This window comes from Tetranychus urticae, chromosome 2, assembly GCF_039701765.1.
Source record: "Tetranychus urticae isolate SD_2017Ah chromosome 2, NJAU_TeUrti_SD_1.0, whole genome shotgun sequence".
In the NCBI taxonomy this organism is placed as follows: Eukaryota; Metazoa; Arthropoda; class Arachnida; order Trombidiformes; family Tetranychidae; genus Tetranychus; species Tetranychus urticae.
In genome coordinates, this window is record NC_142959.1 from 700,948 (window position 1) to 725,954 (window position 25,007).

Sequence of the window (25,007 nt, forward strand, 5' to 3'; positions counted from 1 at the left end):
ATTCCATGATGCATCAGATAAAAATTAACAATTAACAAAATAATCAACTCCCTTAATAAAGACACTCGTTGGTTTTGTTCATTTGAAAATTGATTTTATTCGTACAAAATATTCCTTAAATTTTCGAAATAAAGATGAAAAATTGTATTTACACAAAAATAAGTGTATTTTTTTACAAAAATTTATTGATATTTTGTTTATGACACGAAAAAATTGTTTTGTTTATTATGGTAATCACAGTGTATGAGCTGATGGTGTATATTGGTAGTTAATTTTTCCTTCTCAATAGAAGTCCATCAATCATGGACGAATATATCAACCAGGTTGATGCTTGATAAGAATGAGCTGTTGATTTATCTTGAGGAAAATCCATCCTTTTGAGTAGATTGGACAAAATTCATCTTCTCTTAAATTGGTTGATTGCGAAAAAACAAAGAAAAATATAATGACTAAATAGTTTTTCAGACAGTTTTAAGAATATCACAATAGACTTATATTTCGATAACAACAAGAGCTTGGAGCAACCTTCCAGTTATAAAAATAAGCTTTTCTCAGCATCACTTGTGATTTACAAAGGACACCAAATTGTTTCAGATTATCATATTTTTCTCTCATATCATTGATATTCTGTCTATGAGAAACGAGAAAATTATTGGAACAACCTCTTGATTTATACTCTGTATCGAAGCGAGGATCATGTTGACGTGTAATGTTCAATGAAGCTAACCAGACTCCCATGTTGACATCTTCATTATGATAAAGAGATAGAAGGTGAGAATTCGTAACAATATATTTAACCAATGAAGAAGAGATAACATAACCACCGCCAAGAGCATAAGGCAAATATTTGTCACAAAGAAACCAGTTGTCTTCTGTCCATTTTCCTTGTCTTTTAACTGGTGCATCCCCATCAAAATAGCCCCAGTAAAGGGTTCGATGATCTGACTTTTTAGTTTTGAGCTCATCATATAGTGCATCAACTCTCACAAATGAATCATCATCAATTTGTAATCAAACCGAGAATACGTCATTTAAGGGATTCCAGTAATTTTTGATTAAGAGTTGAATAAGAATCATCAATATGAGGACAAATTTTGATATCTTTCAAGTCTTGTTTTTTTTTCGTTTTTTGAATGTTCGAGCACTAATTTACTCCCAGCGTGAGTAACAATAACAAAATGATAATTGATTAATCTCTCGATCAGCTTCGTCGTCTATTGATTTGAACTTTGCACAGGACGATTCATAAGATTTGTGTTTGAATAACCATTTGCCTTTGCAAATAAATTATCAAATCTTTCGATGTTCTCTTTCACAAGAGCATCTTCAATTGCACCTCTTTCCTGGTCATACTCGAGACAACCGATTCCTTCCAACTTTTCAAGGTCTATCCAACCCTTACAATTGACACAAACACCGTTCATAATGAAACTTGATTTAAAGTGAACTTTTCCTCGCTCCTTTTCAAAGTCACAATAATCGCTGAATCCGTTTGCACAAGAGTTAAATACCAATTGCAGGTTGGTTCCTGTAGGTGTAAATACCTGTAGACGAATCAGAAAATGAAAGGCAATGAGAAAAATTAATAAGAAAATTCAATATTAGCTATACATACAATTTCCGTTGTTGCTTCTTTTAATCCATTGATAAAACGTACTCGACGCTCCACTATGTCACGATCCTTATATCCAACAAAACGTATTTCACTTTCACGACTTAACCTTTTCAACAGTTCATCACTTTCAAATTTTTCCTTTTGATTTGAAACAACTTTGGGCACTGAAAAAAAGTATTTGGGTAATTGTTCGAAAATCGTTGGTGTTTCAAATGGAAGCATGCTCATGAGTGTTTATGATGATGAAGATGAATGATGAGTGATGAAAAATGTTGATGTGCGATGAGACCAAACAAATGAACTGAACAGAGAGAACGCTTGTCTGCAAGTGAATCAAGTATCACTGTCTCTGAAGCGTATAGGCGAGTGTAGAAGATGATGTTTAAGAGAGATGCTAAGGTGGAGTCTAATGGATGGTAAGGGTCAAAATAGCTAATTGAAAACAGATAGACAAATGCAAAGACGGACAAGTGGTATTAGGCGGAAAACTATGATGAGCTTAAAAAAGCAGATCGAACCCTTTCATTTGCTTGATTTTTTTCTATTTTTTATTCTATTTGATTATACAATGGAATTGGTTATTTTTGAACGAAAAATAAATGAAAAGTTTTGAATAAATGAAAAAATTTGAATTTTCGATTGAAAAATGCGATATGATGAATAATTCATTTCATGATTTCATCCGTCCAGCTTGAGCCCAGAGACTCGAACAATGTGATTTTCAATTTCTATCTGTTTTGGCTTTAGCTAAAAGAGTTGGTCCATAAAGGTTTTAGCTATTTTGACTTTGAAATGAAATTCTGAGAATAGTGATTTTACTTGAGTTTAGCCATTTAAGTTTTAGCTCTTTTGGGTGTTTGCCGAATGGCTAAGAACTTTCACCAGAAAAGTCGGTCGATCAAGATCAACGTTTTTCTAAGAATTTTGCAACAAATTTGTATTTGAATTCATTAACTTTAATTAGTCAATCCATTGCGGCTTCTTTTCAATTAGGTATCAATATACATATGGGTTGGATTAACTTTCAGGGAAAATTTCATTGCTGAGTAATCTTGTTAAATATCAAGTGTCGCTAATATTTGAAAAGATAATGGCACTTGATTACTTATTAATGTTGATTGTTTCTTTTACTTTTGCTTCTCCTGAGTAAAAAAATGATAAATTTTCAATGTAATTTTGCTGTGAATTTAGCTACAAAAATTTACAAATGCAAATTAAAAATAATTGTGAGGAAAAGTGAATAATTATTGAGATGGCAAAGTATCATGTCAACGGGAATGATAGTGAATGTTTCCTTTATCAGGCTGTTTTGGCAGAAGGCAAAAAGTGATGGAAATGATTGGTAATAAAAAACGAGACGGAATGATGAGTTTCAATATATTATTGATTATTCCAAATTTTGAAACAATATCGACAATTCTCGAAAGGTACGGCCAAGTTTACCCTGAAGAGTTTGACGTTTCAATATGAATGCTCGAACATTTAACAGGTGATTGTAAACGCCCATACATTTGTGGTATCTGTTGATAGAAAGCAAAACATAAGTTAATATTGGCATCAATGAACTAATCAAGTGATTTTCAAAGCAAATGAAAGTGACCAAACGAATCAATGTGATGACAATTTGAGGTAAAATTGTTCATCAACGTATTGTGTAATGATGAATGAACTTGAATAAGATTGTTGCTGAAAAGTTGAGTGTACATTACGGTAACTCGATATTTACTAGGAAATGGAAGATTGACAAATTGAAACGTGAAAATGATCAGCAATTGTCAACAATTAGTGAGAGTTGAGATGGCAAGAGATGATAAAAGTTGCGGAAAATTGATTTTTAGTTCATCGATGGTTCAATGATGAATGGACTGGAAAAGGTTAGACAAATGTTTCTCAATGAATGAGGATAATTTAAGGAGAGGTCAGGGGTCAGAGATGGTAACAAGAGAAAGGGATAAAAACTGTTAAAAGAGTGAGATGTTGAGACAAGGATCATGATTGAGATCAGAGGTAAATTTTTAATGGTTTGATCGAGAGAAGAAAAATTTGAACTAAAATCTCGAGACTTTTATGTTTTTCCTGTTTTGCCTTCCCTTCTAAATTCATTATCTTCATCATCATCATCATTGTTATTATTATCATGATTGTTCTCGTCTTTTATTTGCTATTTTATTTCATCAAAACGATAGGCAGATCCATAACAAGTTAACTTGTTGTTTGTCAAAACAACTTCATTCACAATAATGGAATAGGCATTCAACATAATGGACAGATTAAAAGTAATATAAAACACTCACGAGCTCAAAATTAACAATCATATCAGAGTTTTAAATCAACTTGACAAACTTGGCCTCAAACAGTAAAGTATTGAGCATAAAAAAAGGTATTCACATGTAAAAGATGGCGAATGATGAATGAATGGAAAGGGACAAAAAATGAAGATGTTGATGTATCAAGTGATAGCATCTTATAGTTGAAAGTAAATGAAAAAAAGTGAGTAAAAAATATAAAGGAAAGAGCAGCAAAAAAATAACGATGAGGAGGAGGAAAAGAGACATTTGGGGTGGACTTTTGGTGTGCTTTAACAACTTATTTTACGCATTTTGGGTAAAATCGTGGTAGCCCAATGTTACAATGGCTAAGTAGAGTCACCAAATACACACTTTGCTTAACGCAATTCGTGTGGCCGTTATACATGGATTGAAGGCTCGGGCCCAACATGCTCATTTTTCCCTTCCATTTCAAGCTTTTGTCATCACAAAGAGAGAGAGAGAAGGGAAGATAAGAAGAAAAGCGAAGAAGCTGCTTCTTTACATGTTCATGTTTATGCATATGTAAAGGAGGGAAAAGAAGAAGAAAAAAAAGTTTCTCTTAAAAGTCAATTGATGAGCAGGATAGATCGGTTATTTTATCGTTTTACTCCCGTCATTTTGGCCAAAAATTGGTTAAGCAGAGGGAACCAGGGAAGGCTCAGTGTTTCTACTCACTCTCCTCATTTCTCTCCTTCTCTCTCCTTCTCACTTGGAAGACCTTTGGGTGCAATAAGAGAGGGAGACCTTTGAAGTTATATCTAAAGAATGATGATAAAGAAAAGAGGAAAACGAAAAGAATATCCATTTCAAATAGCATCTTCTTCTTCATCATCTTCTTCTTTTTTTTGCAGGTCGATGAGGAGAGGAAAAGGTCTGAAAGAAGCAGAAAGAGGCTTACAATCAGTCATCCGTTTTTCACTCTTTCCTGTCTTTCTTGACTTATTATTACCATTATCATTATCATTATTATTATAAAGATATTGGTCCTGTTTTTGATCCATTAAGGATTGTGAGCCATTAAAAGAGTGAAAATTGATTGAATTACTTCTTGAAAGGGCAGAAAAAAAGGAGAAATTAAATGAAAGCGTAAAAAATGGTGACAAATGAAGCGCAAAGAAGATAATGAAAGCGCATGAATTGGTCAATCAATGTGTCTAAATGTTACAACAAATCAAATAAACAGTTATTTCAGTTAGTTGATCAATGGACAAAAGCAGCAAACAAAAAGGCAAATATTTTGATGAAAATTGCAGTAAAAAAAAGTAGAATAAAGAAAAGACTAAAGTGAAAACTGTCATAACAAAAGCTAATCAAGTTGAACATAACATAGCATAACGAGTAAGCAGGTATCATCAAAGTAACCGGAACAAAATTGACCATTTTAATGGCTATTAGGATAAAGCTTATTGACTGGCAAAAGAGCAACTTTAATAAAGTCGCAAGAGTCAATAATTAGATGCAGTTTTTTTTCAATAAAACCAGATTAATTTCATTAGCAATATTAAAGACACTTTCGGCCTGCATAAAGCAACTTATGCGAGTTATCTTGTCAAATAAAAAAAAGGGCAAAATGACAGGTAAACAAAAGGCTGAAAAATCAATCATTATATGGTTTTGTCAAGGTAAGCAAAGAGGAGGGACAATCAACTAACTGGCTAATAAAGGTCAACTACATAAAGAGGTAAGTCAAGGCGAGGTTGCAGCATTTCAAGGGTTAAACAATGGTCCACTAATCAAGGTTTTTCAAATGATGTGGTTTACAAGGCAACAAAAAGCAATCTATCACTGAATCGCCATAGTTTAATTGTATGTTAAAATATAGCAACAATGATAATATAAACATAAAAAAGGGTGAACAAGAAAGGAAGACAAGGAAGACGAGAAAAGACGAAATGCATTTTTACCCATTTAACCATTAACTGGTCAAGGAAATAAAGGTCATTAGTTTGATTATTAGTTTAAGTTGATTGAGTTTACTCATTCCTAGCAATTTAATTGATTTAACCAAGGCAATAATGATTGGGTTTATAATGGGAAAACAATTCGCTATAATCATTAACATTGTATATCAATTGTTTATAGTTAATCATTAGTATTACCATAATTATTGCCATTGGAAAATATCTAATTGTTGGGTTTGTAAATTGGTAAAAGGTAAGTTGCAGTTAAATTGCAGTTAAACTGAGAAAACCAATTTTGATTAAATAATTAATCATTCAAATTGTTGACTTTCCATTTCTTTCTGACTTTCGTTTTTTTTTCATTTGCTTTTTTTCACTCCCAATATTGGAGTCGGAAAAGTGCGAAATACAAACCTTTCCTCTCTTGAAATATCAACACCGATTCCTGGAGGTGCGGTTATGTTGGACTTTATGGTTGATCCAAAGTTTTTCAAAATCAATTTGAGTGCTGAACAACCAACAGTCATGTAACTGTGAATAGAAGAGGGAAAAATTAGTAAACAATCAATTAAGACTGGTAATCATTAACTAGTCAGTTCATTCGGTTTCAAAAATTGTTGGGCAAATGTTTGCTTATACCTTTAGCTTTCAGGTAATTTGATTCAATCATCAATCAAACGCAAGAACTGTTTACTCAAACACGAGTTACACAGAGAAACGCACGCAAACACACAGAGGTCGACGAGGTTTAATCTTCAAGGGAATAAGGTTGATATCAAATGACAATATTTGTTAATTTGAATATTGAGGCAACAAAAATCAACACATTAATCGTCCAAATGACATAATATTGTTGGTTTTGTATGGTCAGGGTGGTTCCATGTCATCTCACCAAAAATAAGCCTTTAAAACAACAATTTTAGTTTACAAACTTTGGTTTTCAACCCAAAGACAGCTTATCTTTGCAAATTTTACTTAATTGTTAAATGTTTCTTGTGAATAGAGAAAGATATTAATTCAAATAAATTTCACCATTTAGATACGTATTTGTATAAAATTGATAATCATCATTCAGCTTTAAATATCGGAGCTTTCAGCGATGCAGTTTTATTTATTTTTTACCTTTAACGGTCAACTCTCTTTGACAATTTAATGTCTTTGATTAGGTGTAGCTATGGAATTGAGTCCTATTGAATTTATCATAAGTTTCTCTTGAAAAATTTATTAATGAATTGAATTGAGTCTATTCATGCCAACAAAAATGAACACTTTCCCGTGAACTCTCATAGCTTATAACGCAGTTTACTTAAAGGCTTATTTTTGGTGAGATGACTCGTCACCGGTCAGGGTTAAGTAGTGAAATTAACTAGCAATTTTTACTCCATCTCTCAATTGTTTGTCAATGTTATTTGTGATATTGATACTTATTGTGTTATAAAATGTACACAAACATAGTAATAAAATTGATTCTTTCAATGGTTCATTTTTTCACCCAAAGTAAACATTCAATTATTATAATAAACATGAACCAGGACAGTCAAGATCATAATAGCAGTTCAAGTGATGATAATACGGCAATCACAATAAAAGTTGACATTAATATCAAGTGTAAGTTAAACAATTGAAATAATCAAATCCAAGTGGACACAGTAACTAGATTTACAATCATAAGTAAATAACGTCAATATTCAAATCAATATTAAAAATGCATCAACAGACTATTGGTACGTGCAAGGTGAATAGTAAATAGTAAATTGTTTTTGGAGCAAAAAGTGAAAAAGGTGAAAAATAAAGCCAATAATTTGATTAGGCAAGTTATTGGATATTGACTGTGAAAACATTGACTTGATTCATCATTGGATGACAAACATATAGATCATCTTGTTAATAAATGAAAGTTAATCTCATGATAAAAGGGGAGTTTGGCCGTCTCCTGGGTCGATGAGGAGGAGGAGGAGGGAAATGCATATTATCCTGTGGATCGTTAACATGACCTTTCTTGGGTTGTTGGGTTTTCACTTGCAAAAGGTTTTATTTTTTTGTCAAATGAATGGCTATCAACAGGAAGACTGTGAGAAACTCAAGATAAAGGTTAACAGCAAGTGATGAAGAATCACAGTTTGATTACAAGTTTTTTTGCCTCTTTCTTTCTCATCATAGAGAAGGTGAGATGAAAAGGCAAAGGAAGAAGAGGAAAAGGATGACAAAGATGAAAGGCATTGTGGATGACCACAGCAAAGCCAAAATGTGTCCATAAAAAAAGGTTACATTAAAAAAAGTGAAATGATTCAGATGTTTACTAATTAGATTATATTGAAATGTAAATATTAACCTGATGATGGCAATAAGCTGTTAATGGTGTGATATAATAAAGGCAATCATTTATGACTATTCATGACTATTGAGATTTATGTTATTCAATTTTGTCCACTGATGAAAACTGAATTGGCTTTATCAGTAAAGGATGGAAGGTCAAAGGTTGAGAGTTGATGTTTTATGGGATGAAAAAAACACATACAATCTGTGGATAACATTATGTGTTAATCATAAATCAATATGGTTAAAGCAAGAAAATGTAAAATTATGAAAAGTTAAATGTTCAACTGTAAATGCAATGAAGGGAAAGAAGAAGAGGAAAGTTTATCAAATAAAGTGAAATGTTATCAAATATATAACAAAGTTTATCAAATAATGTAAACTAAGGTATTGTGATAATCAAGATATTTACATGAAAATGGGAGTAAATTGGGCGGGGTTGAGCCGATTATTTGAACAACAAAATTGGTTAAATGATGCATCGTAAGATTGAAATAAACACATAACATGAACACAGACAAAGCAAAAGCTTATACCTACATAAATCACACAACGCAAACACACACACAAACCAATAAGGTTCGTGGCGGGGTTATAAAGGTAATAATAGGAATCAGGTTTAAGAGCAGTAGCAACTTTGTATCTGTAAAAGTACACATAAATATCTCATTGAATATGATTAGGGAAAGGAGATGAATATAAATGTATAAATAATATAAATGAAGGGGAAGGAGAGAGAGAAAAGGAAAGGAAAGAAAAGAAGAAGCCAAGTCACAAATTATAGTAAATATTATGCCAGGTTAAATCGAGGTGATGCCCTTTACATTTGGCTAATGTTTTTATATGCAAATAATGTGAATGAGTGTGTGTGTGTGAGAGTAAAGGTGAGGAGAGTAAAGTTAACAAAAGAGCAACTCATGAAAGGCGATTGTACCAAGTCCAGCCTTTTTCTCGTTTTACTATTTTTTTTTCTTTCCTTTACTTTTCATATCTCATTCAATGGTTGTCTTGTTATAATCGACCTTTTCTTTGCTATTATGCTTTTTTATTAGTTTCACCTTTCACCTTTTTACTTCTTCATCTTCATCATCACCATCGTCATCATCGTTTTCATACTAAGGTCGTGAGACATGAGTGAGTCCCAAAATACAAAGCAATCAATATCATCATCTTAAATGCATCTTGACGGAATAAAGATCATTTTTAAACATTTTAAAGCGATCACTTTTGAATAAAGTTGCCCTTTAACGTAATAATGGGCTGCTCGTTTTACTGACAGTACTTTTATCGCCATTTTCCTCTCTTTATCAATCTCACCTTTATAAATCGAAACATAACTGTATAATCTTAAGATTTATGTAAAAATGGCTTCGACTAGTAACTGCTGCTCACTTTTCAACTTGGTAAGTATATGAGGTTGGTAAAGGAGCGTAAAAAGCTTATCGGAAATCCGAGCAAAAGGCTATAATGTTATTGATGATTGTCATCTTAAAGCTGAGAGTCAATCGGCACCAAGATGTTTGGACTAATGGTTCGTAAGAGGAATAAAAGTTGATTCAATGAAATATAATCATATTTAACAAACAATTTGACTTTGGTGAATGGCAATGTTTGTATCAAATAAAGAAAAGAAATGGCGAGAAATAAATCTTTAACTCATTTCAATTTCAGTAATTGTTGAGAGTAAAAATGAGCAAAAAAAGTATATTAATGAATAATCTTGTTGAATAATGACTATTAAAATAAATCCTTGCTTGTGAATATTTTCAGGTTAAACCATATGATGACGATTATCATGTTAATTATGGTGATGATTATCAACAACTTATGTAACTTGAAGTAACAAAAGTGATACTTGAACACAGTTTAATATTAAGGGTAAATGCAACAAGAGCAAACACTTGATAAAAAAAGGTTCAAATTGAAAACAGATTTACTCGTTCTCAGGTTAAGTGAATGTTTCCGTTTATAACAGAAGTTTAAACAAGAAAAGCTCATTAAGTAGTCCTTAATTGACAATGAAAAGGCAACCATTGAGGCACTAATAATGTAAACTAAAAATTAGGTTAACTCAAGATTGACTGTTAATTAAATGGTCTCGTGGCAAGGGACAGAGATGAGGTAAGGAAGTTGTTTAAAGGTCAGTTTGGACAGAGAAGATGAGAAAGGAAAAGGAAAAATATCGATAAATCTTGTCTTCAAAAGTGATTCCAATTATCGACTGATTTATGTAGACACATAGAAATGAAACGATTCAGTTGGACGTGAACAAATGAGCCAATAAAATGAAGCTAAAATGCAATAACTTGTGCAAATTAATATGAACTTTCATAAAGATATAAAAATAGATGATAAAAACAGTTTGATTGCTTTTATGCAAACTTGAAGCAATTTTAAATGGCAAAGCAATGTGTAAGCAATGAAAATTTGGAATCAATTTGCGTTTACTTTTTAAAATTGTCATCAAAATTTCAACTTGCAACAAATTATTCACTGTAAAAAAAGATGTCAATAAGTCGTGTTCACAATTTATAGCTAAATTAAGACTCAATTTGGTTTTGAATGGCGAAGCTAAATTTAGTCTTCAAGTTGTTTATATCAAGATGTTGAAGGCAGCGAAATATCGATTTGTTACAATTTTGTACTTTCATGAAACGTTGAGTTCATTGTTTGATTGATTGACAAATGAAAGTTAAATAAAGTGAATTCAATTGTCTATCAGCCTTGAGTTAATCAAGAGATGAATTAATTTTAAGGAAATTAAATGATTAAATTGGTTAATTAGTAATATTCAAATGATTGGAAATACCATGATTTATGGTGACAATAAACGCAAAGGTAATTCAGGAAGTAACAATATTGTAAATTAATCTATTGACATGACATCATCAATATCATGTTGATCAACATTTCCATCATTAGTAACATCAATATCAGGGTAATTTGTCAATGTTATGAATGATGAAGAAGAGTTGGTTTCTCATAAAGTCTGGTGAATGAACTTTCAAGTGAGAAAAAATAACACAAAACAAGAATAACTTATTGTTAGACTGAATCAAATTAAAGTCTGAATAAATGGATCAAAAAGATGATTGAAAATGATGATATTTTTGATTAAATAAAACTGCGAGAAAATAAAATAACAGATTGATTAACAAACAACAACAAAAAAGATCCTTGAGTTGAGTAAAATTAATGGCTGAATAAATTATCATGACAGAAGATTGTGGGTTGAATGCATGTAATGGCCTCGCTAATGCATAGAGTTAAACTGTTCATAAATTTGATTGTTGAAAACAATCTACCCACAATTAAAAGCAAACAACTAATATCAACATGCTTCTCTACCTTTGAGTTTGGCTTTTTTCTGTTGCATTAATATTAGGTAATGGATTGTTCACAATTAGTTATTAAGTTACGTATACACAATTAAAAATGATACCATGTTAAAATACTGATCATGTTGATGGTAGCTAATGTGGTTGTAATTGTTGTTGTGGTTAATGAAGAGACCTTGTTGGGTTTAAAGAGTCAACCTAACATTAGAGACTAGGCGAAGGAAAAGGTGAAAACAATTATGGAATTGTTTCTGGTTTTTGATGAGAAACTGAATCAAGGATAGATTTTGGCGATAAAAAAGACAAAGTGAACATTTGTTGGGTAATTAATTGAAAGATATTAAGGTATTTATGTGGAGGTATTTATAAATCAATGGTAATCATTGATTGTTTTATGGTTTAACCTTGAATGCCTAGCCTTCTCTCCTTTTTTGGGTCAAGCTGTTGACTCTTGAAAAAATCAATATCACTGCAAAATAATGATTACTGAGTGAATCAAGTCTACTGGAACTGCATCATTCTATGGAAATATCATCTGATATTCATGGGGAAACTGGTGTTGAATAATTGTGAAACCATGGAAACTGAGATATCATTGACCCTTTGCTTTGTTAATCAATACCAATGGACATACCTTTCATATCGACTTTGTAGTAAATCGTATATTGGCTGGATAAGAATCTGGCAAATATCTAAGGTCCAACTGACACTGAAATAGAAAAAAGAAAAAAATTAATCAATTAATTGAATTTCATCTTCAATTATTCTTCACTCTCAAGGTAATCAAGTTGCTTATTGATTGAACAATTTAAACAGAATAACAATGACATAGTTTTAACATTACATTGATTGGCAGCAGATTGATAAGATAAAAGAATGAAAAGAAAGTAAATAATGAAATGGTGAAAATCGTTGAATCATAAATCTAACAATTTAATGTGCAAACAAACAATGATGTAATATTGTTTTGTTTGAATCAATCTTATTATCTTATCATCTGTGTTTTGTAACAATCAAACAGCAAATCGATGGTGAAGATGGCCATAATTGGTTTACTGGTAATACGTACGGCTTCAAAGTAATGACATTGAGTATGTCAACTATCACAGATTGATCTTCCATGTTGATCGCTTGTTCAAGTGCGCTACGAGCATCCTTGGTACTCCACATGGCTAAAATAATTTGAAGATTTTTACGACGATGGGCTAGAGCGGTTAGAACTGATTTGTGTCCTCTAATAATTGCTTGCATAGCTTCAGACTCTGACATTTCTGGTTGAGGATGATAACCCAAGCGTACTGTATCCTGTAGATGTTTGGGTAAAAAGTCATCCAAGTCAAGGCCAGCTGGTCGATCACGAGCTTCTGGAATTAAATCAACAGGAGACTCAATTGGATCTAATGACTGTGGCGGTTTCATTGGTTGAGGTTGAACCTGCTGTTGTTCAGGGAAGACAACTGCTGCTCGAGGTTTGTTAGTATTGATGGCGTGATTATTGGCAATTGTTGACTTTTGTGGGTGATCTAAGTGTGAATTTTTATGGTTTTCATTGGCGTTAATCAGTGATTGTCCATTAAGGTTATTTTTTGTTTTACTGTCATTGATAACAGGCCGGACGATTGAGATTACTTCAGGTTGACGAGGATGAACCAGATTGGTTGATTTGGTAGTTTTTTGGCTTAAATTGCTCATTGAGCGAGTTGAATGAAGAGCAGTGTTGTTCAAATTGTTGGATGTTGGAGGTGTTTTGGATGATAAAAGGTTTGTTATGGATGAAGATAACGATGAGGTTGGGGTTGAGGCTTTTGTCACAGGCGGAATTATGGTGGTTGATATTTTGGCAGTATAACCTAATGAGGCATCATTAAGGGTTGTCGTAGAAACGGGTTGTTTAATAAAAATGGAATCATGGTGAGATTGCAGAGAATGAGTTTGATGATTATGATGATAGGAAGAGTTGAGATGTGGTGATGACAGGGAAGCTGGTGAGGTGACATTAGAGTAAGGTGAAACTATTGGCAACGGTAAAATGGTAGATCGAGGATTGGGTCGACATTGAGCAGTAGCAGGGGTCGTCGATGAGTTGAGAAGCATTGAGGCTGAAGACGATGAGGAAGAGGAAGAAGATAAAGACGAAGGTATTTTCATTGGAGAAGCGGACGGACTGTTGTTACCCAGATCAAGAGTTGATAAAGCTCCAATTGTTGATGTTAATGATTCTATGGAACACATTCCACTGGCTATTCGATTTCCATTGAGTGAGGACGATGGAGAGGATGAAGAATAGGAAGATAAATTAAGTTCGTTTAGCTTCTGGGTTGAATCTGTACGTTTCAAGTGGATATTGACAAAAATGAAAAGGAAAAGAAAACAAGAAAAAAAAAGTTGTTATTTTTGTGTGCTCCTTCATTTCAATATTAAAATAATATATTTTTGATTCAAGGTTTGGTTAGCCATATAAGGTGCATACCCATGCTTAAAGGAGATTGTGCTATTGGAGTGACTGGCGGAGGAGTACGACAAACTGAATCCAACCAGAACATGAAAAGAAGGCAGGAATAATGAAAGATTGGGTAAAAAAATAAAAGATGCAAAAAAAATAAGTGTAAATAATAATGATTTAACAAAAATAGTAAGGAATAATGGAAATGATGAAAATGATTTAGAAGCAAGTTGATGCATGAAACTGCGGGTGGAAATAGGTCAAAAAGTGACCAAAAAGGGCGTAAAAGATGCATACGTTCTCGACTAGGAGCAAATATTTCCTTAGTATCGTATATTTGATTAATATCAATGGATGACAATTCCTCTCCTTGTTCATCAGATCCCGTTTCAGTTTCTTCACTTCGATTGGATTCCAATGATCTGAATAAAAGAGTAAAGAAAAATACGATTAGATTACAAATTAATGAAAACATTTTACATTACGTGTAAAATTGTACAATGTTGAGTAAATTCAAGTCTATGGAAAGGGTTGAGTTGGCAACTGAATGGATGAGAAGCGTATAAATGAATGAATTTTATGATAAAATTTACTAGAAAAAGAAACCTGAAAACATGCAAAGGAGTAAATAACAAATTTTGTGTAACTAATATGATATTTATGGTGAATCCAAGGCCAGACAAGGCTTGTCAAGTTGGTTAATGCAGTGAGTTTAAATGTCCATCTTATCATTTCATGGTTAATAGGCCATTCAAACTGAATTAAAGCAGTTAATAGGCAATAGCATTTGAAACCAATTCAATTAGTTAGTTTTAACAAGCAAATATTTCCAATTAATCAATTGAAATACAAAATAGAGTTTTCAAATTTATTAAACTCTCTAAACTTGGCAGTTAAGTAATTTGAATTTTCAACCGATTACCTTGAAATTGAAATTTCAATTTTGATACAATATCAACGTTTTTAGTCAAATCTAAATGTTATTCAACATGAAAAATTCCAGAACGGGGAAAATTAGATCAAACAATGCAATTAATCTAATCAGAATACAAGAGTTGGTAATAAATTAGTAATAAATTACTATTAATACCGATAGTTAATGCTAATAAGCTTCGATAAGAAATGTCAAAATGAATTAAAGCACTTTAAAGATGGTAAGAATAAGTTCAGGATGAATGGTGTGAGCCTTAATGATTAGATTAAATTATCGTAATTAGCTGTGAATATTCAGAATATACGGATAAATTTGAGAACAGAAAATGAAAAAAAGTAAAAAATCAACAAATGGTTTGCTTGTAAATCACTCAATTAGTGAACAATAATTGTCTCGCTGGTTCAAGTGTATTTGGGAGATGTTCATGTATATCAACTGAAATAAGTTGAATTTCAGGGTAAACAGTTGATTATAATGTACTCTACTCTTAAGCGACCAATAGTGTTGGAATCAAAGGTAATAACAATGAAAATGAAGCATAAAACAGCCGAAAATTTGGTTTACAGTTTGTGTGTTTCAGGGTTAAAACAGGTTAACATTAGTTTCACCTAATCATTTGGTAAACAATAAGTTAACATACTTATTAAGGAATTAATTTATCGATATCATAATAATAAGCTAATAGTGACTTCTAATGATGGTTATGAACAATACTTTATGTTTTCGGTTAACATAAGGGTTAAAAGGTTTATCGATGTCTTTATAATCAGACAAGACGAAGACAATAATTTGATTAAAACATTGAAACTGATGAAATGTTTCAATTAGAATGAAAAAAATGATGATAATGATGATGATAATGGTGATAATAGAATGTACTTTTTTGCTCTGAAGATTCAGCGAGCGATTAATTCATCATTATAATGAGAGAAACATTAATGAAACTGATGAAAGACAAATTGTATTATCACAAGGAAAAATGGATGAGAAAGATTGACAAAAACAATTTATCGGGCAATTAAATGATTCTAATGATGATCAAATTGATAATAGCAATCAACATCGTCATCGTAAATTGGGAGCAAACGTGACATGCAAAAATAAAGTTGGACTCGGACTCGGGAAGGAAGACAAAACTAACGTAAGTATAATGTTAATTGTGGTGGAAAGGGTGATATGGATACTGATAGAGGAACGACAAGAAAGGTAAGGGTTGATTTGATGATCAATCAACAAGTGTTGATAACACGCAACACAAAGCATAACAATTCATGTAGACCAGCCAATTACAAAATGACAATCACCTTTTCCTACTCACAACAGAAACATGACAATCTAAATATATTAAAATTATAAACAAAAATAATTTACGTTAATAAAAGCTAACAACAATGGAACTGCTAAAGCACCATAAGAATCAACATCATGAACGACAGATCATCAATGTTATTAATAACAGTGAATCTTGAATATGAGAAATTTGTGAAATGTTAACCTTTTCAATTGTTAGTTGTTCAAAACTAATGAATTAGAATATGATTTGTTAAGGAGAAAATTATCGCATCTGAATGATTGAGTGTACAACAAAGGATGGCAATAATGATAATGTTGATGATGTTGATAATTTAGTTGATTCAGTTGGAGGTAATAAAAAACAGTAGAAAGGGTGGAAATAATCAACTGCCTAAATAGTAAGTAAAAATCAGTAATGATAATGGCACTCATGATAATGGTACAGATAATTAACATTACGATGGTAAAATTATTGTGAAGAATCTTAACAAAAGTGCCCAAAAATATGGCATCTTAACTCAGTAACCTATCATTGGATGTCACATTCTGGATTCATGTTGAAAAAGTTGAACCATCTTGAGATTACACCATGATTTAGCTGCAATTTATGCCCTTTTCTGACAGGGAAAATGATGGAAGTAAAAAATTGAGAAAAAGAAATTTGATGGAAAAAAATGAGAAAATTAAGCCTTCAAATGATGGTAATAGGAAAAAAATATGAAAAGGAAATCAAAAAAAGGTAATAGCAAGAGAAGCAAGATGAAGATTAAAGTTAACCTTCCGAAACCTCCTCTTCAATTAAACCTTTTAGTTGAAGTTTTCATTTTCAAGTTTGATGAAGAAAGAGAAGAAGAGAGAGGAAAAGAAATTGGTTAACAACTATCAACAATAAGGTGAATTTCAAGTCTTCATCGGGTCTGTCTGTGTGTGGTTACGTTTTGTGAATGTGGGAGAGACTTGAAACTCAAGCATTAAAAAGCAATTTCTGGCCCTCAACTTACTCTAATTGTGAATGAGTTGTGCTGCAGTTACCATGGAAGAAATTTTTCCTCGTACTTTGCCTTGAATCAAATAAACCCCCGCAATAAGGAATCCGAAGAGGAATGGGCAAATGAAGATGAAAAATGTTTTTCAATGAAGATGCGAATGCAGGAAAAATTGGTGTTCAACCATTGGAACCAATGATAAGTGAATGTGTTTATGGATAAAGCAAAAAAGGAAAGAAAATGAGAGTTAGTTGAAATTGTTTTAAAACACCAAAACAAACATTAGCAATGGCATAAAACACACAATGAAAAGCCAATTTATTCAATATGGTAGCAGCAAAAACTGCAAACTAAGAGTCAATATTGTGTCGGATCATTGATCGGGTAAGAGTCTCTTTTTGTTTGAGTTTGCATGGGTTGTTGATGTTTACTGTTGTTATATTGGTGGATGATTTTTGTTTTTAAAATTTTTTTTTGCACTGAAGAGAAATATTAATAATATTGTGTGGTTTATGCTTTTGTGTATGTTTTGCTTTCTTGAGTAAAGTTCTTTTACCTTGAAACTGATTCTCTGCAGTAATTTGGCTTTGAAAGCGATGATGGTGAATTTATAATAGATGAGATGGATGATGTACCAAAAGGTTGTACCTTATTGAGATCAACTATGTAAACTGAAACGTTTGTAAGTGAAAAGGTACCCGAAACGAGTGAGTTGTCTGAGATCGCTATGTCATTCACTTTTCCCCAGCCCATTACAACAGTGTCATAGGTTCGAGTAGGTTCCCAACCATAAACTTTGAGTACATCTCGAGCGGCACTAAAAATAGCTTTTCCATCTGGATGGTAGAGTATTTTACGAATTGGACCGGCATCGTTTGTGGTTGTCGAGACTTGTTGAAACGTCTCTAAATCCCAAAATTTGACTGTTCCGTCAAGACTGGCACTTGAAAGGAGAAATTCATTTGGATGGAAACAAACATCTGTAACTGGAGCTGAGTGTTCCTTTAATTCGGCCAATAATTTACCAGCGGGAAGATCCCATAGTTTAACGGAACCTTCGTCACCTCCAGAGGCCAACCAGCGACCATCAGGACTAAATTTTAAGCAATAAACATCTTTTACATGACCCTTATAAGTGTACATACAGCCTTTCTTGCGAATGTCCCATAACTTGATGTTACTATCCACTGAACCTGAAGCTAAAAAGTCACCGTAAGGATGGAAGTCAATACTTTTAACCGCAGATCTATGTCCAGTCAAGGTGCGTACCAATTTCACGGATTCAAGATCCCAAATTTTAAGAGCACCAGCTGCTGATCCCGCACAAACAAGATCCTCATTGTGACCAAATTTAACACATTCAATGGCAGTCGTGTGACCTGAAAGACTCATCAAGATGGTTGGCTTACCAATAGCCCACAAATTAACTTTTTTATCATCGCCCCCGGTAGCAAGAACTCGTCCAGACTTCTGGCCAAGAGCAAGACATGTACAGGGTCCATTGTGGGCAACAAATCTCATAATTTACCAACACTAATTTAATGAATATTAATATAAAAAAATAAGAGAAAATATCATAATTATTTAACAATTTTACAATGACATGCAATGGCTTGTTTAGAATAGTCGAAATAGTTCACGAATAATCTTTGCAGTAACTTTCTGAGTTGGTCAGTTTGATTAGAAAAAATTACAGTTACAATCGAGTGATTATGAAACAGAATTGACAACATATGGTTTTTCTAAGGTAAACGCCAGGTCTGGTTTGGGTTGTTCATTGTTGACTAAGGCTTAACTTTACATTATTAGGGGTTAACTGTGATTATATTTTGCAATTTTTCAAGTTATCGGTTTAGCCAATATTTGACTGTTGCACTGTGTCTAATTATTGTGTGGGCTCAATGTAACGTTAAGTCTAACTTTTGGTAGGGTGTAAGCAATCAATGCAAAGATTAAAAGTTATTAGAGCGAGAGTTATCTCCATTTAGAGAATGAAAAAATAGCTTACCTGTGATGAAGTTTAGACTGAGCCAATGTTTTCCTAGTTTTTTAATAGAACATCAAAAAGATTTTCGTTGATATTAATTTCTTGAATCAGTTAAGCATTAACTCATGTTCACTATTTCATGATAAAAAATCCTGTTTTGTAACCACCAACAAGGTAAACATTTATTTTGTAAGCTGAATGAATAATAGTTGTTCTGAAATGAATAATATGACTGTTACAATCATCCACACTATACCTGAACTATAGCGACACCTATTCAACAGCCAAAGCTAGACTGAGCTCCTCTTTGGATCAGAGCCACCTATCGGTGAACTAAAATGCAACCACTGGTTTCTTCACCTGATATTGAACAGTTATTTTCATCAGAATTTCTTGTTACTGATAGTTTCAATTATTTCACTTTGCTCTCATAGTTTAAGAATTGTATGTTTAACAAGTTCAGTGAGTTTGAAATGTCTCTTCATGACAGTGAGTCAAAGGCTTCATTCCTATCGATGAAAAAATCTCATTTTGGTTCATCTGTTTTAGGAGCATTTGTAAAACATTAACTGATCGATTTTTTTTATTTTTACGTTTATTCGGTGTATCTTGAATGAATTTGGATCGAGCTATGCTTTCCAAGGAGAAAATGAAAACTTAGAATAGATTATCACTTTCTTTATGAATTTATATCGCCGTATTTCATAATGAAAGACGCTCACAGTAAGGAACATTTGGATTATAATCTTAAAATCTCTTTGCTATCGCTGGATGCTTCTGGATTATCTTTGATTTACATTTTAATTCGAGTTATTTTTGAAACTAACAGGAAAATTAAGAAAAAATTATTAAAATAATCGACTTTAAGTTAACCGAAGATCTTAGAGCATTTATAATGAAAATTAAGGGCTTTCGCTAACCCAATGTATTGCTTGAAATAATATTCGATGAGCTCAACCAATTTTTACCAAAATTGTGCAAAAAATTGAAAACAATTTTGAACGGTTAATTGATATTCACTTGAAATTGTTGCTTACTTCAATTGTTCTAGTCACAAGTGATTAACTACTGGTTAATTAAGATTATTAAAATTTGTATTACAGTTGATAGTTGAGTTGCGATACAAAGTAAGTACATAAATTGGCATTCAAACAAAACCCAAACAAGATGAAAAAACAATCCTATTGTCAAGGAAACAACCAGACTGACAACCAGATTTTTACCAATTTTACCAATTTTACAGAATCCCTTATTTACTTTGCTCTTTTATTCAAATTCAGTTTTTGATGATTCCTCAAACACATTTCCCATGTTTCGATATCAATACAATAATACAATAACTGATGAGTTCAGTATTCAGAGTAACCTGATTGTTATTGATTGCAGACAAGACTATTTGTCACATCAAGGAAATAAATAGTCTGGTTAATGTTAATAACCATTACAATGGAATCAATTGAAATTACAATTGTAACATTGGATTCGCCTAAATTTAATTCTTGTTAATTTCAATGAAAGCAAAAGGTTTGATTGTTACATTTCATGTCAAGGTTTACCAACAAAAGAAGCAAACATGAGTAAAAATTAACAAAGAATCAAAGATAAATTGTAACAATTTATATAATTTTGCTTTCAATTTCAATTATTATTGATACGATTATAAAATTAAATTACAAATTGAAAGGAAAGTGTTCAAGGAAGGAAAACAATTAGCTAAACATAAACTGTACTTTACTAACATCGAATGCCTTGAAGTTACAATTTTTGAATGGACAGTAATTAAGATTATTAATAATTAACCTTAATTAGAAGCAAAAAATTGTTTAATCGCGAATTAAGGAATCACCAGATTGATCATTTAAAGGATTGTAAATGTTTTGGTGACAGATTTATTTTAAACTCATAATCAACCGTTTCCTAAGTATAATTGAGGTAAATTTAGAAGCATCAAAATTCAACTTCCTTATCAAGATGGTAATAATGATTGAGATAAGTTCTGGGCAATGACCGGAACTGGACTCTGCTTTGGCCAGATGCTTCTATGACTTACATTGTTAACCTTCAATTGTTATCAAAATAATTACCTTAATTTTGATCATGTTTCCTTTACCATTCACTGGTTTACCATCTGAGGTTACCTGGAAAAAAGTGTTATCATTATACAACAACCGGTTTCCCATGTTATTAATAATATCCTGAGTTGATTCAATAAACAGACTCTCAGTTGGATAACTCATTAACAGGTTAACCTGTTTCCATTCAACAGTTAATCGTGAAATTAAGTCACTTGAATAACAAGGTGAATCCCAAAAGTCCGTTATTAGACAATTAATCTGTTCAATCAACCCTTTTCTTTTCATCTTTTTTTCTCATATTCAAAGATATTTTCATTTTGCTTTATTTTATCCACTAATCAGGAACCATATTGTTAGTCAAGGTTAGTTCAATCATGATTTAATCATTTTTCATCTAAATTTCACTCACAATAACCAACAACAATACAAATTTTTTCTTGGTTAACCCTCTTTATTGGAGCCATAAAGATACTTGTGTAATCTTTAATTGTTACCTTGACAATTTAGGATAATTAATGAGCAATAATTGAACAACTTCTTTGGTGAACCGTTTTGTTGTTCATTTTATTGTTTTATTTTCATCAAATAATTCGGGTAAACCTGAAGCTTTTCAGTCAACAATTTACAGTGAGTTACATTTAGCTATTGAGCAAATTGAGATGATGTTTCGAGTTTCCAAATCATTCTATTAATAATTTCATGATGAAAGTTGAACAAACAACTTATTTTCATTATCTTTCAATTTACATAAAGCTTCACGATCTGATAATTCAGATCATGCTTCAAAATTGACCATGAATGGAACTCTTAAAAGTGCAAGAAAATCTAATTAAGTCTATTGACTGAAGATGTCTATTAAAAGGTCTATTTGAACACATTGTATCTTAACTTAGATTTGATATTTGGATAGTAAAGTGATTTAGTTTCTAGTAATTGTGCTATTTTTGGCAATTAATTGTGTTATTCACTTAGGCCTTTCAGTTTGTTTTAGCTGTTTGATGTCATTCATGTGAGTTGATTGTACCAATCTGGATTCAAGTATCCTTAATATCATTAATTAATCAATTAATGAGAGGCGTTTCAGTCACTTTGCCAAAACCTTGTTTCACTCAAATCGGTTTACATTCAAACCTGATCATTTAACGGACAAGTTACAATCATTAGACACTTTCGGTTTTTCATGTAATCGACTGTTCAGAAAGACGGAAATCGACAGCTAATAATAGATCATTTATTCTTGATTAACTCTAATTTAATAATCACTTGCATTTTGTAAGGAATGCAAATGTTTTACTCTTTTCCTTTTCTGAACCTGAAACAGACAGAATTTCATGAGAAGTTCAATCTTTTATTGTTACAGTCACACCTGGTTGACTACAGAACAATTATGAAGATTTTTGTATTAAAATTGATGATGATTGAGTTATCAAAAGATTGACCAGAAAAAGAAAACAAAATGAGAAAAGACTTTGTCGTTGTCAAGGAGACAACCAGATTGACAACCAGATTTTTACCCATTTTCATTGCTAGTCATTTTCAGTGATTAATGAATATTTACACGATCAATTAATTTTAGTCAATCAAATTGTCAATCTTATTATAATATTCAGACAAGAAGCTTCTCAAGTCTGTCAGAGTTTTGTTGCATTTTAAAGGTTTGTTATTGATTGAAATTGAAATGAATATTTTGTTTATTATTGGATAATTTTTCTTGTTTTCAATGTAAATGGATATAAAATGGATTTAAAATGAATAGTAAATTACATCAAATTATATCGACCTTAACCTTTGAAAACCTTTTCCTACATTTTTTAAGCACGCAACTTGATTGTCGTTAGCCATTGTTAACAATCAATTGATGACATTGCTTTCTCAAAATTAAGTTCATCACGAGTTTCCTGTGAATTTTATCATTTTTGGGTTCCTTAATTGAAACCAGAGTTCACCCCCTGATCCGGAAATAATATCACTTTTCCCATTCATTCTTGAAGCTTCATTTTTTTGGTCCATTCAAATTGACTTAATTCTCGTGACTAACAATTTTGACTCGTTAATCTTGTCCATTATCATCATAATCAACCTCAGATAATAAAGTTAATCGCACTGTTAAGCTGACATCTGAACAACAATTGGTTCAAATGGGAAAACAGTTGAAATGTTTTTTTGGTAATGCTTAAGGTTATCAAGAGTTTCAACTGAAAATCTCAATCAATATGTTCCTTTAATGGATTACCGTTTATTTAATTGTCAAAAGTTAACCTTTTAATGGTTTCAAGTCTTCAAATGGTGTATTTGATTGATTAGATTTGATGATGAATGAAATTAAAAATTCAATATCTGAGTTTGTTAACCTTTGGTTGTCTCGTTTCATTCAATACAATGATTATGATGATTTGGGATTGAATAGTTAACATGCTCAAATGTAGAAGATTTGAAGATGAAATTATCATCTAGAAAATGAAACGGTGAGTTACGGTTAATATGGAAAGGTAACTTGACAATCAAATTGTTTGGGTCAATCAACTTTACCTTGTAAAGTTGATTCAACTATTTTAACATTTTCGTCCTCGTTTTGTTTCAACTAGACATGCAATTTAGTAATGATTGGACCTTAAAGGTTGCAGTTACAATCGAGTGATTTAAACACCCATTTGTAAAGGAATGGTTAACTGACAGTTACTGAGGTTTTATCTGGTTTGGGTTGTTTGGTGTCAACTATTGGGTTAGGGTTTAACTTTTCAAGGTTTATTCCTACTCTTTTGTATCTTTGTAATTATTCAAATCATATTTGGATGTTGATATGGTGATACATGATTGGTGCTTATCTTTGTTAATATTATTAACGAGTTAAGAGTTAACGGGTTATTGAGAATATTTGTGAATAGAAAAGACTTACCGGTTAACAGTTTAGATTGAGTCAGTATTTTCCTTGCTGTTGAATTATTAAATGAGCTGAATTTGGATCGATATGAGTTGGTAAATATTCAGTCATTATCTCGATTTGATTAATAGCAAAAAGATTCGTATCTCATGTTGAATTGGTGAATCCCTCTCATCACATAAAAATTGAAAAGTCAAGTTTTTACTCGTTGTTGAAATAATACTAGAGTCATCTGGTGAAACCTAAACCAGAAATATAATCGGATCTTGTATTCGATATTAAAAACATGTTACAGCATTAATAAGGCTACTTTATTAAGGTATAAGATCTACGGCTTATCTTATGCTTTTTGACCAAAGAGGAGCCTTTGTTTTTGAATGCTGCCCTCTAGGTTACCTACTGGCGGAATCATTGAAGTTGGCTAATTGTTTTAATTTTAAAATTACATGGTTTCCCCTGTAGCTCTCTCAGCGCATTTTTCAATGAGCTTTATGTCCAACTTCAGAATAAGACGAAATTACAATGAAAAAAGATGGGGGTCACTAAAAAGATCAAATTGTGATTTGATCAATGATAAATTTGCAATCGATATATTATAATATAAAAATTGTAAAAAAATATTAGCCCATGATGTCGCAAGACTGGAGAAAATTGAAGTTTTTGTAATAAACATTCTGTTTAAATAGCCTCTGGAGTACGGTCGAATAAATGTAGCTTGTTCTGAGTTTAATATCTGAGTTCTAATTTTGTGGAGAAAAGAAAATCTTTGTCTCTCATAATTTAATTGAGTTTGTTTAAGATTTTTTGTTCAATGCTTACAATTACAATTGTAATCATAAAGTTGAATTGTATTTGAATTTGCGAATGATGAAATTTGAAAAAAACCGCCAATTTTTTGTATGCTTCTTACCTTTTTTGCACTTTTAAAA

At 31.9% G+C, this 25,007-nt stretch overlaps 3 protein-coding genes across 4 annotated transcripts; all 3 read right to left on the reverse strand.

Moving 5' to 3' along the window:
• Positions 1-454: 454 nt before the first annotated feature.
• Positions 455-1,011, reverse strand: LOC149093668 (beta-1,3-galactosyltransferase 6-like; the record flags this gene model as incomplete). The annotated part of the gene is made up of 1 exon (XM_089268367.1): positions 455-1,011. A coding segment is annotated over one exon (531 nt), but the record flags the coding sequence as incomplete, so codon positions are not given.
• LOC107368653 (protein big brother-like) lies at positions 705-1,957 on the reverse strand. The gene is made up of 2 exons (XM_089268417.1): positions 1,616-1,957; positions 705-1,544 (listed from the first exon to the last, which is right to left on the reverse strand). Exons 1-2 carry the CDS (start codon positions 1,841-1,843, stop codon positions 1,215-1,217), a joined length of 558 nt encoding a protein of 185 aa, XP_089124543.1. The 5' UTR covers positions 1,844-1,957; the 3' UTR covers positions 705-1,214.
• Positions 1,958-2,549: 592 nt separating this feature from the next.
• Positions 2,550-24,419, reverse strand: kat80 (katanin p80). Of its 2 annotated transcripts, XM_015936659.2 has the most exons (10): positions 24,094-24,419; positions 19,144-19,176; positions 17,692-18,668; positions 17,151-17,210; positions 14,220-14,344; positions 13,950-14,003; positions 12,549-13,803; positions 12,114-12,188; positions 6,240-6,356; positions 2,550-3,135 (listed from the first exon to the last, which is right to left on the reverse strand). In XM_015936659.2, exons 3-10 carry the CDS (start codon positions 18,654-18,656, stop codon positions 3,003-3,005), a joined length of 2,784 nt encoding a protein of 927 aa, XP_015792145.2. In that variant the 5' UTR covers positions 18,657-18,668; positions 19,144-19,176; positions 24,094-24,419; the 3' UTR covers positions 2,550-3,002. The 2 variants fall into 2 exon arrangements, with proteins under 2 accessions (XP_015792145.2, XP_089124542.1); XM_089268416.1 differs by lacking the exon at positions 24,094-24,419 and having other exon boundaries at positions 19,144-19,362.
• Positions 24,420-25,007: the final 588 nt, after the last annotated feature.

Bases quoted from the DNA above. Each gene is read 5' to 3' on its own strand.
- LOC107368653 (XM_089268417.1), bottom strand. From the start codon at position 1,843: ATGAGCATGCTTCCATTTGAAACACCAACGATTTTCGAACAATTACCC. The intron at 1,545-1,615 runs GTATGTATAGCT...ATTCGTCTACAG, and splicing joins AAGAAGCAACAACGGAAATT to GTATTTACACCTACAGGAAC.
- kat80 (XM_015936659.2), bottom strand. From the start codon at position 18,656: ATGAGATTTGTTGCCCACAATGGACCCTGTACATGTCTTGCTCTTGGC. The intron at 14,345-17,150 runs GTAAGTTGAGGG...TCTTTTATTCAG, and splicing joins ACAACTCATTCACAATTAGA to ATCATTGGAATCCAATCGAA. The intron at 12,189-12,548 runs GTACGTATTACC...TTTCTATTTCAG, and splicing joins AATGTCATTACTTTGAAGCC to TGTCAGTTGGACCTTAGATA.